This window comes from Ursus arctos, unplaced genomic scaffold (assembly GCF_023065955.2).
Source record: "Ursus arctos isolate Adak ecotype North America unplaced genomic scaffold, UrsArc2.0 scaffold_32, whole genome shotgun sequence".
Lineage (NCBI taxonomy): Eukaryota > Metazoa > Chordata > Mammalia > Carnivora > Ursidae > Ursus > Ursus arctos.
In genome coordinates this window covers 4,097,472-4,111,530 of record NW_026623008.1, presented here as the reverse complement: position 1 = coordinate 4,111,530, position 14,059 = coordinate 4,097,472, and the positions used below count along the sequence as shown (strand labels likewise).

At 55.5% G+C, this 14,059-nt stretch overlaps 1 protein-coding gene across 4 annotated transcripts in view; it reads left to right on the top strand.

Moving 5' to 3' along the window:
• The window catches only part of ACOT7 (acyl-CoA thioesterase 7), a 111,225-nt gene that overhangs the window by 59,761 nt on the left and 37,405 nt on the right, over positions 1–14,059 (top strand). For all 4 annotated transcript variants that reach the window (XM_026519962.3, XM_026519963.4, XM_057305420.1 and 1 more), the window contains exon 6: positions 3,450–3,536. In XM_026519962.3, coding sequence (XP_026375747.1) covers positions 3,450–3,536 — 87 coding nt within the window. The remainder of the gene's footprint in view (positions 1–3,449; positions 3,537–14,059) is intronic.

The following is a 14,059-nucleotide window of genomic DNA, read 5'->3' as shown; positions in this document are numbered from 1 at the left end:
TCCACGGCCTCATCTGAAGTGGGCATCTGCTCGTCTACGACAGGGGACATCAGAGGTTATTTAGGGCTTGAACAGTTGTTCCTCCTAAACTTGGTGGACGTTGGTCTGTTGGCTTCCTGTCCGCTGCTTGTGACAGTCACACCCAGCGTCCTTCCCAGGCACACTTGTCAAGCTCTCTCAGCTGGATGGTGGCTTCCTTGTGGTTCTCTCGTGGACACACTTGGGGGCTGAGTTGTGATGGGCTTTGATCTCTGTCCCCCTCCATCCCCAGAAGCAGTAGGCTTTTCCCACCTTTTGGTGCCCCAGGTCTCTGGGCTCCCCGCTCACTCTCTGTTATGCTTCCAAGCTGGCTGTGTCTTTCCTGACCTACCTTGCTCAGAGCAGAAAGGAGAAGCTCACAGGACCTCGCTGACTCCTTTCAGCCATTTCCCGTGGTGCTGGGGCCCACAGGCTTACCTTCAGGTTGACCGTGTGTCCCACCTTTTAAGCCCGGGGAACTGTAAACAGTGCCCTTGACCTTCAGAAAACAGGTTTCCCTTTGGGTGGGCCCCAGTTCTGGGCCCAGCTTATCTCTTCATTAAGGCAGCACCGGCAGCAGCACCAGACAGCCCCCAATCTCCGCGGCTCAACCTTGCACTTGGCAGAGCCTTTTTACGTATCACGGTGCTTCACCTGAGGTACGGAGCACAAGGAACAGGGGACAGGCCGCTGAGGATGACCAAGGGCGAGAGGTGCCCAACCAGCGACTGTGAACCAAACACACACGCAGGATAGACTCGGGCCCATGGTCGAAGAGCCCTGCGGGGGCCAAATTCACGGCCAAGGGAAGCAGGACTGGGGGGCGGCTGTGTGGGTGTGTTGTTTCTCCCCATTGAAATTGTGGGGCTTTCATTTATTGAAAAGCTTATTAATTCAAGTTTTAAGAACATTAAATGATTAGACACGGCCGAATTGAAACTTTTGAACGTTAGTAGAAGACGGTGGGGACATCTCTTTCACGAGGTTGTGATCGTTATTTCAAATGCCTTGTCGTCTGAATAGATACTGGACATGACAAAGATTTTTGTGTGCAATTTTCTGTGGTTTGAACTTCAAAAAATTCCGTCATGACTCACCTGCATAACTGTTAGCTGGTCAAAGTGGTTTCTGAGATTGGGCCAGATTTGAGACTTAGTTTTCATTTGTGCTGTAGGTGTGACTTCCGTATCTCTTACGAGTGGGACACAAACGAAGGCCATGGAGTGTGTCCCTTGGTTCTTGAGGCCTTTCTGTCCTCTGTCTCCGTGCTCTGCAGAGAGACGGGGCCTGAGGGAGACAGGCTTTGAGCTCAGGGGTGCTGCGGGCTGGCCAGCGCTGGCTGGGGAGTCTCTCCGACAGGTGTGATGGCAGGGGGTCTTCATCAGTGTGCTTTGTGGCCCCAGCAGTTGCCCCCAGGCAGGGTCCAGGTGTCTGAACCCCCAAGGCCGGCTGTAGGCATGGCCCTGGCCGGGTGAGGCCTCACCAGCAGCGACTGTCCCCCACACCTCCCATAGCAGCACAAGGGATTTTTGGGGGTACGTCTTTTCCATTTCCGAGTGAGATGAGAAACTGGGGAGGGCAGAGTCCAGCTTCCCATCCCGTGTGGTATGTCTGCATGTGCTGCATTACCCTGAGCCCAGCGTGGTCTCAGATGGACACCCCTGCGGTCTGGGAGGCCTGCACTGATGGGGCAGCTGGGAGAAGCAGCTCCTCCCTTGAATCAAAGCCACAGGCTATGTGCACCGAATGCAGTCCTAGTGGACACCAGGGGACACCTGGAGTGCCCCTCCCGGGCTTTTGCTGTTACCCCCGTCTCGCCTTGCTCGGAGCCATTGGTCTGTTGGTTGGTTTCAGGTAGTGCCCTTGTGCACCAGCTCGTGGAGGGACCGCTTGCGAGGACCATTTGACCCACATCCAGATGGGTGGGCTGGATGGCCAGGTCCCCAGAATGCGGCCTCACAGGTGGGAATCCTTCTCTCCACGGCTGCCCAGTATCTCCTGAGGCAGGAGCTGGGACATCACCTGGCAGCCGGCGCCTGCCTCTCACAGCACAGGGCGAGCCAGGAAAGCAGGCGGAGGGAGCCGCCCAGTTGCCGGGCCCCGAGGTGAGAGCTGGCTGCCCATGAGAATGAGAGCCCTCTCTCCATAGTAGGAGCCACTTCACAGTTCCCTGTGCAGCCGAGGACCCTGCCCGGAGCATCTCACGATGGCCTCTCAAGTGCCACAGATGGCACTTCACACAAGCGCACCAACTCAAGTCTAGATCACTCTAAGCCGCGAGGCTCGAGGACAAGGACAAAATGAGTCTGGATTTAAATACTTCAGGGTCTCCGTTTACCTGGGCTGCAGTTCCCCTGCCTCGTGACCCCTTCAGGCAACCACATGGTTTGAAATTCCGTGTGGAGGAGAATCGGGCAGGGTCTCGAGGTGATGCTGATGCTTAGGGGACACCCTCGTGCTACCAGTTCTTGCCTGCAGGGCAGATGACTGTTGGCATGGCCTGTCCTGTCCACAGCCCAGTGTAGAAGGGACCTTTCTCCATCTATGCTGTGGCCCCATCATCAGTGGCCCTGTGGGCTGGCTTCCTCAACAGCTCAGCCTTGCTGGGGTAGGAGTGGCCACCCCCTCCTAGCACCAGCTGTCCAGGCAGGAGACAGAGGAGTGTCAGCTGTGCCCGGAAGGCTCTGGAAGGTGGAAGCAGTGGCTGGTCTGCTCAGGAGAACCTCCAGGGGAGCATCGGCCGCACCTATTAGAAGAGGCAGCGTCGAGGTGTCCTATGTGCTTTCTGGGGGTGGGTTTTATTTCATGTGTTTGTTTAAGTGTAGCCTCTTCCAGAGGGAGGGAGGCCCCCAGGGATGTGGCGAGCTGGGGTGGTGAACGGGAGACAAAAGCTGGCAGGCCTCTGGGTGCTGAATCTTCCTGGTCCACGTCAGAGCCTGGGGGCTGCCAGGAGTCCCGGGGCGCTGTCCGGGGAGGATCAGTCTGTGGCGTCTACACCTACCACTGTGTTCCGTGCGGTGCAAATGTGCTCACTCGAGAGGTTACATGGTAAGTTTCTGAAACACTGTCTGCGATCGTTTACAAAATTGGGAATGAAAGTGAGAAGGATGAATGCAGGAGGGTCACCACAGCCCTGGGAGCGTGTAGCTGCGAGGTGTTGACTGGCTGCCTGTGTCTGGGGAACGGGCCTTGCTGGGCACACTGGTGTCCCCCCGGGGTGAGCATCCTGACTCGCTAACAGAGTGGCCGATGAACCCTTGAAAGCCTTTGCTGTCACAGACCAGAGCGCGTGGAGACCACAGTTCTCCTCAGAGAAATCCCACCTGAGCTGCCGGCAGTCGGATGCCGTCGGCGGCCGTGCAGATGTCGCGGCACTCAGTCGTGGGCATCGATCTGCCCCACGGCCTAACCTCTCTCCTTTGCAATTCCAGAGCCGAACACGGTCAGCTACAGCCAGTCCAGCTTGATCCACCTGGTGGGGCCTTCCGACTGCACCCTGCACGGCTTTGTGCACGGAGGTAAGAAGTCAGCTGCGGCTGCTCGCTCGCGCCCGCTCGTCTCCCCAGCAGCCAGGCTGCCGTCTGACCCAGTTTAGGCTCTGGTGTTTAATGAAGTGGAAGTTTAAACTTTCAAGAGGCTGCATGATATATTACTGAAATACAGTCGGCGCCGGTTTTTAAAATTGGAAACGAAAGTCGGATGGATGACTGTCCTGATGGAGGGTCACACGCAACCCTGGGAGCTTAGAACCACGAGGTGTGTAGTGGCCGCAGGTTGGGGCAGGGCCTTTCCGGGACAGTGATGTCACCAGAGAGTAACGGTGTGACCCACTAACAAAGGGGCTACTGAAGCATGTTTTTGCCTCTCATGTTCTCGTTTATTTCTTCCTTTGGTCAGATTCCACCTTAAACAACATAGACCTTAAAGTTCCTGGCTCGGGAAATACGGTGGGACATAGGGGGACTTAGCTCCAGGCTCATAGAGGGATGCTTTGTACTTTAATGAGGGATGGTTATTTTTTGCAATTTAGGGGAAACAGTAAGCATGGGTACAGTGCCATTCATTTGTGCTCTCATCTCCAAGGCCAGGAGTACCAAGCTTTCTTTTCTTTTTCTCTTAGAAAACTCGTATTCATCCTTCAAAACCCATCTCAAATGGTACCACTCTGTGCAGCGTTATGTTGATATTTCTACCGGGGAGGCCTCGGGGCAGGGCTTGATCTTGTTCTTTGTGTTGGCTCCGGGGCCTCACACAAAGAGGTGCTTTACAGAAACTCGTTCCATGAGCGAGAGGCACAGATCACGTTCAGGTTGAGGAGTACGGGATAACGGGCCCTGGGCCTTGTCAGAGTCAGAGAGTGGGCCCTGATTTGGCATCTATTTTTAGAGTTTGTTTCTTTTTTTTTTTTTTAAGCTAATTCTCTTTGGTGTTTTTTGTTTTGTTTTGTTTTAATTTCATGATCATTTTCCTCTTTCAACTAAATATTGGCTGCAGTGCCCTTAGATCTGATTAACATAGATCCTGCCCAAGAGAACGTCTGCTTCATGAAAAACGCATGCCCAGCCCGTGAATGTGGTGGCAGTCAGAGCATCTTTGTACCCCGAGGACAGCCGCGGTCCCATAAGCTTGCTTGTCTCCTCTTCTTCACCAGCCCTTGCCTGCCTCCTGGAAATGGGGGGCAGCCCCTCTTTTGAACTCCCCATCTGGAGCCCAGGCCCCATAACTGCTGAGAATTGTCTTTCAGCCTTATTGAATTCCATTCCCCCTGAAATTTGAAACTCTGTGCTAGAATTTTTTTTTTTTTAAGATTTTATTTATTTATTCGACAGAGATAGAGACAGCCAGCAAGAGAGGGAACACAAGCAGGGGGAGTGGGAGAGGAAGAAGCAGGCTCCTAGCGGAGGAGCCTGATGTGGGGCTCAATCCCATAACACTGGGATCACGCCCTGAGCCGAAGGCAGACGCTTAACCGCTGTGCCACCCAGGCGCCCCTGCGCTAGAATTTTTGCTTATCTCGTCCACATGTTGGAAGTTCAGGAGAGGTGGCATCTCCACCCTTCGCTGTCTCCGTGTTGACAAGCCTAGTCTCCTGTCTGCACGTGCTGGATGGTGTGAGGGAGGGAATTGTTGCAAATCTAGAACCTATGCTCATTTACAGAGCCTGAGCTGTGGCATTTGAGGCAGGCACTTTTCTTTAAGAAGTACATTTAAGCGATGTTTACGACGGCTTTGCGGTATTTGATGTCTATTGTAGTAGAGGTTTTGTGCCCACAAGTTAAAAAAAAAGTGCCTTATATTTTCCCCAAACGTAATCATCTCTAAACAGCGCCCAGTAACTCACCAGGAGCAAGTGAACAAAATAGATGTTGTGCTGAAAACACCCGCAAGGAACTGTGATTTTACAGCGTTTTCCTAGAGAGGATGCTGTCAGTAAGAGTGGTGTCTAAACTCATTTCAGTCAAAGTCTTCTCTAACCTGTAATTTAGTAGCTGCCAAGCGCAGGAGAAAATCGTGAACGGAGATGGATACTAATTTGGCTTTTATTCAGTAATTCTGTACCAGAATAGGAATTGATGGTCCTTCCCAAACATGACAAAAAATGGGTATCTGAGCCCTAAAGTGAGCATCGTCCTCAAAGGGGAGCTCTGAGGACTGTCCCCGAGGTCAGGACTGAGGCAAGGGGCCGCGCTCTCACTGCATTAACATTGCTTTGGGGATTTGTTCCACTGCCCTAAACCAGATGGAGACTCAGAGGTACCGGAATTGGCAGAAAAGAAGGAAAGCCGTTCATCTTTGTGGCACAGAACCATACCTGGTGACCCAGGAGATTCTGTGACAAAGATAACTCAGATCATTAAAGAATTCGGTAAAGTGGCAGAATCTAAAATGACTGATAGTAGTAATAAAAAATATTGCCTGAAATCGAAAAACGACTTTTCATTGTTTTTGTTTGTAGGTATGTCTGTTTTCCCAGGTGTGTTTTGAGTCGAATTTTATTTATATCATGAAACACCGGTTTTTAGTAATTTGGTGAGAGGGTGTAGGGCTAGTTTTGTCTGTTTGATTTGTCTTCTTAAAGGCCTTGTTCCCCTTTTGCCTTTGGTTCCCAATATGTTCTCTGCTGCTCTCTTCCTCTGGGACGCTCCATGCCTGGCCCTTTGTCAGCCGTTCCACGTGGGCTTGGTGGGGGACGGGTCGCTGCTCACCCCCAGCCCGACTGTGACGGTGGGGGGGTGCTCCCTGGGGCTAGCTGGGCGTCCCGCTCAGGGCAGGCTGGAGGCGTCTCCACTGTGAATTCTTCACTTCTGAACTTCCAGTGGCCTTGGATGTTTCTTTGGCACTTTAAAAAAAATTTTAAATTAATTATTTTAAACCAAGATATTCTATGGAAGTGGTCCAAAACAGCTTTTGACAAAATGCAGCTGCCCTGTCCTCGCTCCACCGGGGCCGCTGCTCTGGCTGTGTTCCCAGTTTGTGGCTCCGTCTCCTCGGGTCTCCGGTTGGCCAGCCTCAGACTCGGCCTGCGTGAGTGCCGCTGAGCGCGGAGCCAGCGCCATGACTGTGTCTCCCCGCCGCGTCTCCCACCCGCTCTGAACATCCAGTCTCCGTCCTCTGTGGAATGCCTCTCGGTATGGTTATGCCTGCCAGACGGCCTCTCGGCATGTGCTTCCCTGGAGAGAGCTACCCTCCGCCCCCTGAGAGCCGGAGTGCTCGTTCCCTGCACCTGCTCTGCACTGCTCTCCTTCACGGATCTTCCATTTTCCAGTGGCTTCCTCGGAAAGGTTATGTCAGCCAGATGAAAGGCTCAGCTGCTGTGGTGAAGGCTCCACGCAGTGCCTTCCAGCAGACAGACGATGGTTGTGTCCTGTGGGATGAGGCAGCTGTAACAAGTCCAGGGCTCGTCTGGAACCTCACTGGTGTTGGCAACCCAGGCTCCCTCTGCCCGTCTGCCGTCGCAGGGGCGGCCCCATTTCTGTGGTGGGGCAGCACAGAGCGGTACAGCGTTCCCAGGAAGCATCACCCATCGATCGCCCTTGTCTGCTGGTGGGTCTCACTGGCCAGACGTGTCGGTCAAACTCTGGAGTTGCTGTAGAAGAGAGGGACAAGTAATTGGGGGGCAGTGTCTGTGGGGAACTTAGGAGGAGTTTCCTGGACTTGCGTGTGTAAAACTTTTCCTGGCTGGGTGTGCCATTCTCTCCCCAGGGCTTGGAGGCGTTGGCGCATCCCCTTCTGGCCTCCAAGGTTCCTGTTCAGAAATGCGGGAGTCTGGATTCTCTCCCTCTGCTCCCTGGCCGCACCTCCCCTGTCCCGCTTCCCTGTGCCTCGCTGCTCTCTCTAGCCTCAGCCCCGGGCCCATCCACAGTCTTCCTGCTGCTTTCCCGAATAACATTAAATTGAGTGGTCTGCAGTTTCTGGGCTCCTGTCATTTGTGATGTCACCCCCCACACACCCATGCCAGGCTTCACAAACCTTTCCCCGGAGCCACTGCTCAGGATGGTGGGGCCCCGCCCCCAGGGGTTTGGAGCACCCCAAGTGTCCATAGGTCTGGGGACCACGCTGGGGAGCCACTGTTCCTGAGGTGAGTCCCTGCTGCATATGCTTGAACCGATCCCTGCAGCTCTGGCCACGGCCGGCTGTCTGAAGCCTCCTCCACCTGGGGGTGCCTCCCTCTGGCGCTGTCTCTCTGTTCCTCCTTTTCTGTAGAGTCAGCCCTCCATTTGGCCTTTGGACCCTCTTCTCGCCCTGGGCGTCTGCCCCAGTGGCCAGCTCATCCTTCCTCCGGTGTCCATCTGTCCGCTTTCCCGAGAGGTTGTGGATCGTGGTCCCGTCCTTGCTGCCCACTGGGATCGCCAGGGCACTCAAAAATGCAGATGCCCAGGCCCTGCCAGTTGGACCAGATGCCATGGGGAGGCCCCGTGTTGCAGCCCCGGTGATTCTGATGGACGGGTCAGCCTGGGTTACCAACAACTGCTGTAAATGTGCGGCCCTGGGAAAGGGGACACAGCTGGGAGCAGTGAACTGCGCTCGGACCCAGCACCCAGAGTGTTTCCTGCCTTGAAACACTATTCGCAACGTTCCGCACTATTCCCAGGCGTCCTTAAGTGAGCAGCCAGCGCCCTGCTTCATGCTGACTACTTAAAAGCTGGAGGAGAGAGAATCTTGTTCTTACGTCAGTTATTGTTGTCCTGTTAATTACCCCATGGAAGACCCCAAAAACTGGGAAAGGAAGGAAGTTTACAGACTGAGTCAGGGAAGGGTGTCAGGAGCAGAGACAGCTCTGTTCTGGATGGTCAGCCCCAACCATCTGGCCTCCCCAGCACAGTGCCCACCTTCCAGAGCTTCCGTGAGAGGTGAACCTGCAGGGCCCTCGTCCCAGGGGCTGACCTGGGTGGTTCTGGTCACCTCTCCAGTGCCTGTCCCCGATCTTTAGAGCATCAGAGGAACGGACGTGGGGTTGTCTGTGGTAGGGCTCCGTGTTCACGATCACATCTGGTTCTTGGTAAAAACTGTCTCTGCTCCAAGATGAGAAGGCAGGGATGTGGCGGTGAACTGGGGCTGACCCAGTTTCCTAAACTTGTCTGTCCCTCAGCAGTCATCTTGGTGCCTGTCAGGAACACAGATTCCTGGACCTTCTCTGGGAGGGTGTCTGGGGCCCCAACATGGGGACCTGGATTTTGAGCCACAAGTGCCCTGGGGGTTCTCATGATTCAGGGGTCTCAGAAACTCCCAGTCAGAGGGCTTTTGTCTCAACACACCCAGTGACTGTGCCCTCTCACCCCTTTCCCCGAACCTCTCAGGAGCACTGGACACCCGCCCCCTTCAAGTCCCGTCCTGGGTTCATGCCCACCCCCCACACCAAATCCATGCTGTTGCCAGAGTGCCCGGTGTGGACACAGAGGCCAGGTCCCACCCCAAGAAGCCTGCAGTAAGTCTGGGGAGCCCCAGGCACCTGCATGCTCACACCCCTTCCCAGGCGATGCACACTGACAGTGAGGGCTTCCAGGGGGCCTCCTGAATCTCAGATTGCCCCTGTCACCTGAGGCCTCGGTGTACTTGCTCCCCCACGTCAGTCCTGGACCTTCTCCTCCCTCTTCATCTTTTCTCCTTGTGCCTTGTCCGGCCCTGTGGCCTCTGTGACCTTATCCAAGTGGCAACCGATAGATTTGTTCTATCCCACTCAAGTGGTCTCGGCATCTTCACTGGGACAGTGGCCCCGTGGACCTGATCGTTCTCTTCATTTCTCCACTTGGCCGTTCTTCTATCACTTCTGTTGAACGGATGACACCCCCTGGAATTGTGTGGCTGTCCTAATTTAACCCCCCCCCAGGATTTACAGCCTCCCTGTAGTATGGGGGTTCTTGGGGGGGATTGAATGGGATAATACAGGGCAAACAACCAGCGCATAGGAAATACTTAATAAAGGTTGGTGGTGGTTATAAACGACAGGCCCTTGAGCAGCGCGGGTTTGAACCGCGCAGGTCCACCTGTATCTGGATTTTTTTTTCCCCAACAAAGACAGGACAGTCTGTATGTGTATTTTCTCTTCCTTCTGATTTTCCTGTCATTTTCCTTCTCTCAGCTGACTTTATCATGAGAACACAGCGTGCGATATGCATCATGAGCACAGGACGTGTTAATCCATGGTTCCTGTTATGGGGGGGCATCCTCTCTGTGGTTCACTATTAGTACTTAGTTCTGGGGGGAGTCCAAAGTTATAGGTGGGTTTGTGAGGGGGGTCGGCGCCCCCTAACCCCACCATGTTCCAAAGGTCAACTGTAATTTTTACTTAGTTTCCTAGTTTTATTACAGACGCAGAGGGAACACGGAGAACACATGCTTTTTTCTCACATCCAGGGGGGCGTTGGTAAAATATCATTTACGTGACCACAAAGCACATCTTAATTGTGGATTCCTCAGTGTGGACCCGTGAAGCCTCAGCTTCCACAACAAGAACGTAACCACCAGAAGTTAAGACAGTCCTCTAAATAAGCCCTGGTCAGAGAGACAGACAAGTCTGGACTTCTAAACTATCCAGAACTTACAAATACGGAAAGGAGAGCGTTTCCTCTCAAAGCTGGGTTTGGCTAAAGATGTTCTCAGAGGAGAGAGTGGGTCACTTGGAGCTTGTGTTTCCTAAAAAGAAAAATTAAAAATAACTGAGTGCTGGAATCGGAAAAAGAGCAGCAGATCCACCCCCAGGAAGGAGAAGGGCTGGGACAGCAGCAGGCCTGACTGTGTGCTCCGGTCTTGGGGCCCCCGGCCCCCTGCTGTCCCATGTCCCTGCACTGTCCCCACTCTGGTCCCACCTCACAGCCACGGGACCTGTGAACAGGTCCGTCAGAGCCCTCCCCTCTTCCCCACCCTCCCCCAGTTGCTGAGCCCTGGGGTCCCATGCCCTGGCCTCGCCCCTCCCTCACCTGCCCCAGGCAGCACATCGGTCTTGGCAAAGCACAGCTCTGCCCGGGGCGCCCGCGGCTCTCAAACCGTGGGTGTCCCTGCTGCCTGCGGGATGCCGTCCAGCCTCATCACTCCCCTCGAGACTTTCCTTCCCTGAACGTGCCTCTTGCTTTTCTGCCTCTGTATCTTTGTTCATCTTGTTCTTCCACCCGTGCCCATTCTGCATGCCCAGCCCTCATCCTGTCTCCTCCCTGGCGCTCCGGGAGCCCCTCTCTCCCCAGGGAGTAGCAACCTTCCCTTTGTCCTTGTGTACCATCGCACATTTTTGCTCCTCTCTTACGCATTTCGGCCTTTCTGCCACTTCAGATGGTGGAGATAGTCTCCAGTGTTCATTTCCTGGAGATGACGAGCTTTCTTGTCCTGGCTTCCTCCCTTCCCGACTACTTTGCAGAGTACTTTATACATAGAAGGAACTTGATGAGTATCTGCTGAAAGAATGAAAGACGTCGTTCAGAATAATGGTTCGAGTTGATGCTGCTGGGTGGCTGTGTCCTGAGCCTTTAGCAGTTTTTCTCGGTTAGAATCACAGGCAATAAATCAAGCTGGGTGTGGGGCTCCAGTGTCCTTAGATCAAGCTGCTAGACTGGGCCCCAGCTGGTGGGTACTTGTAGGACAGGCCTGGCTTTACAGCATCCTGCGGCGGCCGCGTTCCGCAGGGGAGCCCATGCCCGTCTGCCTGACCCTGCCTGGCACTTGGCTGGAGTGTGGGGTGGTCACTGACCCATTACCTGAAGTGATTCTGCTTCTGTTTCTGAGGCCGGGGACCTGGTTGGTTTCAGCCATGGCTGTACCCCAGCCGCGGATCACGTCAGAGCCGTGAATGGACGCACAACATGGGGAGCATGAGCGTTGATTGGCTCTGGGAGAGAATGCTGCGGTTTCAGAAAATAAGGGGCCGGGGTGAGTCGTTCTCTGTCCTGTGCTGTCGTGAGTCTGCAAATAAGTTTATCCATAGGGACCCCCAGCTCTACTGCACTCTGACGGTCTGTGCTAGGGCCCCCGATTTCCAGGGTGACCTTGCTGACCTGACGGGCTCCCAGCTCTGCAGGTCACTTGCTTTGGAAAAAGAATAATGGGATCGTGACCATCATAAAACCTTCGTCGGCCAGAGTTACTCAGGTTCCACTTGTCACAGTGTCCTTGGTGTCTCAGGCCAGCTGGAGGCCAGTCATCTCTTTCCTGGCAGGGCAGCCACCCCGGCCCACCTGCACCCCCCACAATGCCCCCACTCCCCCTTTCATCTTGGTGCCTTGCTTAGTTGTCTGTGCTCCGTCCTCCTGTCTCTCTCATCGTTCTCTCTGGAACCTGCTCCCAACACTTCCCTCCTGTCAAGGAGCCCTCTGGCCTGCCGTTGCCAAAGCCCGAGAGCAGGTCTTGGCGCTCACAGCTCGTGCAGCCCCTCCTCTCAGCCTCCCTCCCTGGGCCCCTTCCCTCCCCTCCCAGGCCGCGGCCTTGTAGCCTCATGCATGCTCCCCAAGGTCCCTCCCTCTGCGACTCATCTGGCATCATGCTGCCCTAGGCCCACAGTTCCCCGGTTTACAACTCCAGCCAAACCTTTCCCTGCCCCAGACCCTCTTCTTCCAGCCCTCCCACTGTAGGGGCGGCCAGGCCATCCCCTCGGCTGTCTAGCCAGAATTCCCGTGATTTCCTGTGAGCTCCCAGGACTCAGCTGTCTCTCTCGCAGGCTCCGCACCTCATCTATCAGCCAGTCCTTTGGGCTCTCCCTTCCAAACATATCAGAATGTGAGTGCTCGCCGCCACCACTGTCCCCTCCCGGTCCCCATTTCCACTGAAATGGCCTCGTGCCTGGCCTCCTGACTCCCCTGAACCATCATCTCTTCTCAGCGCTGTAGCCTCAGCCATCCTTTTAGAGCAGAAGTGCAGTCGAGCCCAGCCTGCTCCAGGCCCTGTGGTGGCTCCTGTCTCACTCCCAGTAGAAGCCAGATCTTTCTTTTTTTTTAGAGAGGGGAAGGAGAGGAGGTGGGGGGGGGGGGAGAGAATGTTAAGTAGGGTCCAGGTCCAGTGCGAGCCCCACACAGGGCTCGATCCCATGACCCTGAGATATGACCTGAGCCGAAATCAAGAGTCAGACACTTAACTGACTGAGCTACCCAGGCACCCCCAAAATCAGATCTTTTTATTTGTGCTGCCTCTGTCCTTTCGAGGCCCTCCAGGAAGGCCTTCCCCTCTGCGTCCCCAATCCCCTTTATCTTGCACACCCTCTTGCCTTGCTCTGGTCCCTCGCCTTCCCAAGATGCCTGGAGCACTTCAGCTGCGGGCTCTGCCCCTGCTACTCCCTCTTCCCGGGCTGCGTTTCTTCCCTCTGCTGAGTTACTGCTGCCCAGACAACTGCCCAGCTGCTCCCCTTTTTCTGCAGCTCACTGGCACCCTGTGTAAGGTAGACACCCTCCCCGACCTGCTCACTGCGTGCCCAAGCGCTTACCATGCCCTAACAGCCACCTGCCTGGTGGCTCCCCACCCCACCCAGAGCGCAGGCTCACGGGGTGGGGACTCAGTGTGCTGTGCTCACTGCCGTATCCCCAGCACTGGAAGTGGGGCCTGGAGCCGAGTAGACATGCAAGGTGCCGAGTGAATGACCTGGAAGCAGGGGCGCCTGGGCGGGAAGGGGGGCCGCAGCACAGCTGCCGAGTCAGCCCCACCCGAGGAGCATGCGCGGGGCCGTGGGGCGCAGGGACGCTGCAGAGCACAACGCAGACACCGCCCACCTGAAACGTCCAGCAGCCAAGCGGCCACGCTTGGCCGCTGGGCGACCTAAGGCTGGAGGACTGCACATCTCGGCCAGGACCTGAAGGAGAAGGCAGAAGGAAGAACCGGCAGGCCGAGGCGGGAGGGAGGCAGGTGGTACACAGGCGGAGAGCAGGCTGGTGGCCCAAGCAGAGGCCATCTGGAAGGCAAGGTGCAGGAGGAGGCCTCCCGCCCAGATGCTCATGTTCGGTTGGTTTCCGTGGGGCGGTTGGGAATGAGCAGTGTTCTGCGCCTGTGGGAGGAATTGATCTCACGTAACATACAGAACAAGGGCAGATGCTCCTTTCCGGGTCTGTGGCCTCATTTAACTGGGCCCCTGCTGCATGGCGGACGATGTGCCAAGTCCTTGGTTGGGGAGGAGGGAGGAAAGAGGTGAGTGAGGCACGTTTCGGACTTTTGAGGAACGGGTCTAGGGGGGTCCTGAGGTGAGCAAGCAAATGCTGGCTTGGGCCCCAGTCTCTTCATCATGAAGCTGAGCCTTCCTCCCACGCCTCACTTTCTAAGAATCTTTGGTTTTGAAAATGTCTTACTCTGTGGCTAAAGCCCCAGAGGGCAGCTTCACATCCACCCAGATGGCTCCGGGACACAGGGCCGGAGGCAGGGTCTGGTTACCGCCCTGAAGCCCCAGGTGCTGTGGACGACGGGCCAGCTGCTCCCACCTGTCCTGGGCTGGCGGTGGGGTCCACGCTGCCGGGTCTGCCCACCCGGCTGATGCCTGTCCACAAACTGGTTTCCTCCCACCCACTGGCCTTCTCGGTGGCCTCCTCCAGCCGGGGACATGGGTAGATCAGCAGTCCTCCTCTTCATTCACAAATGC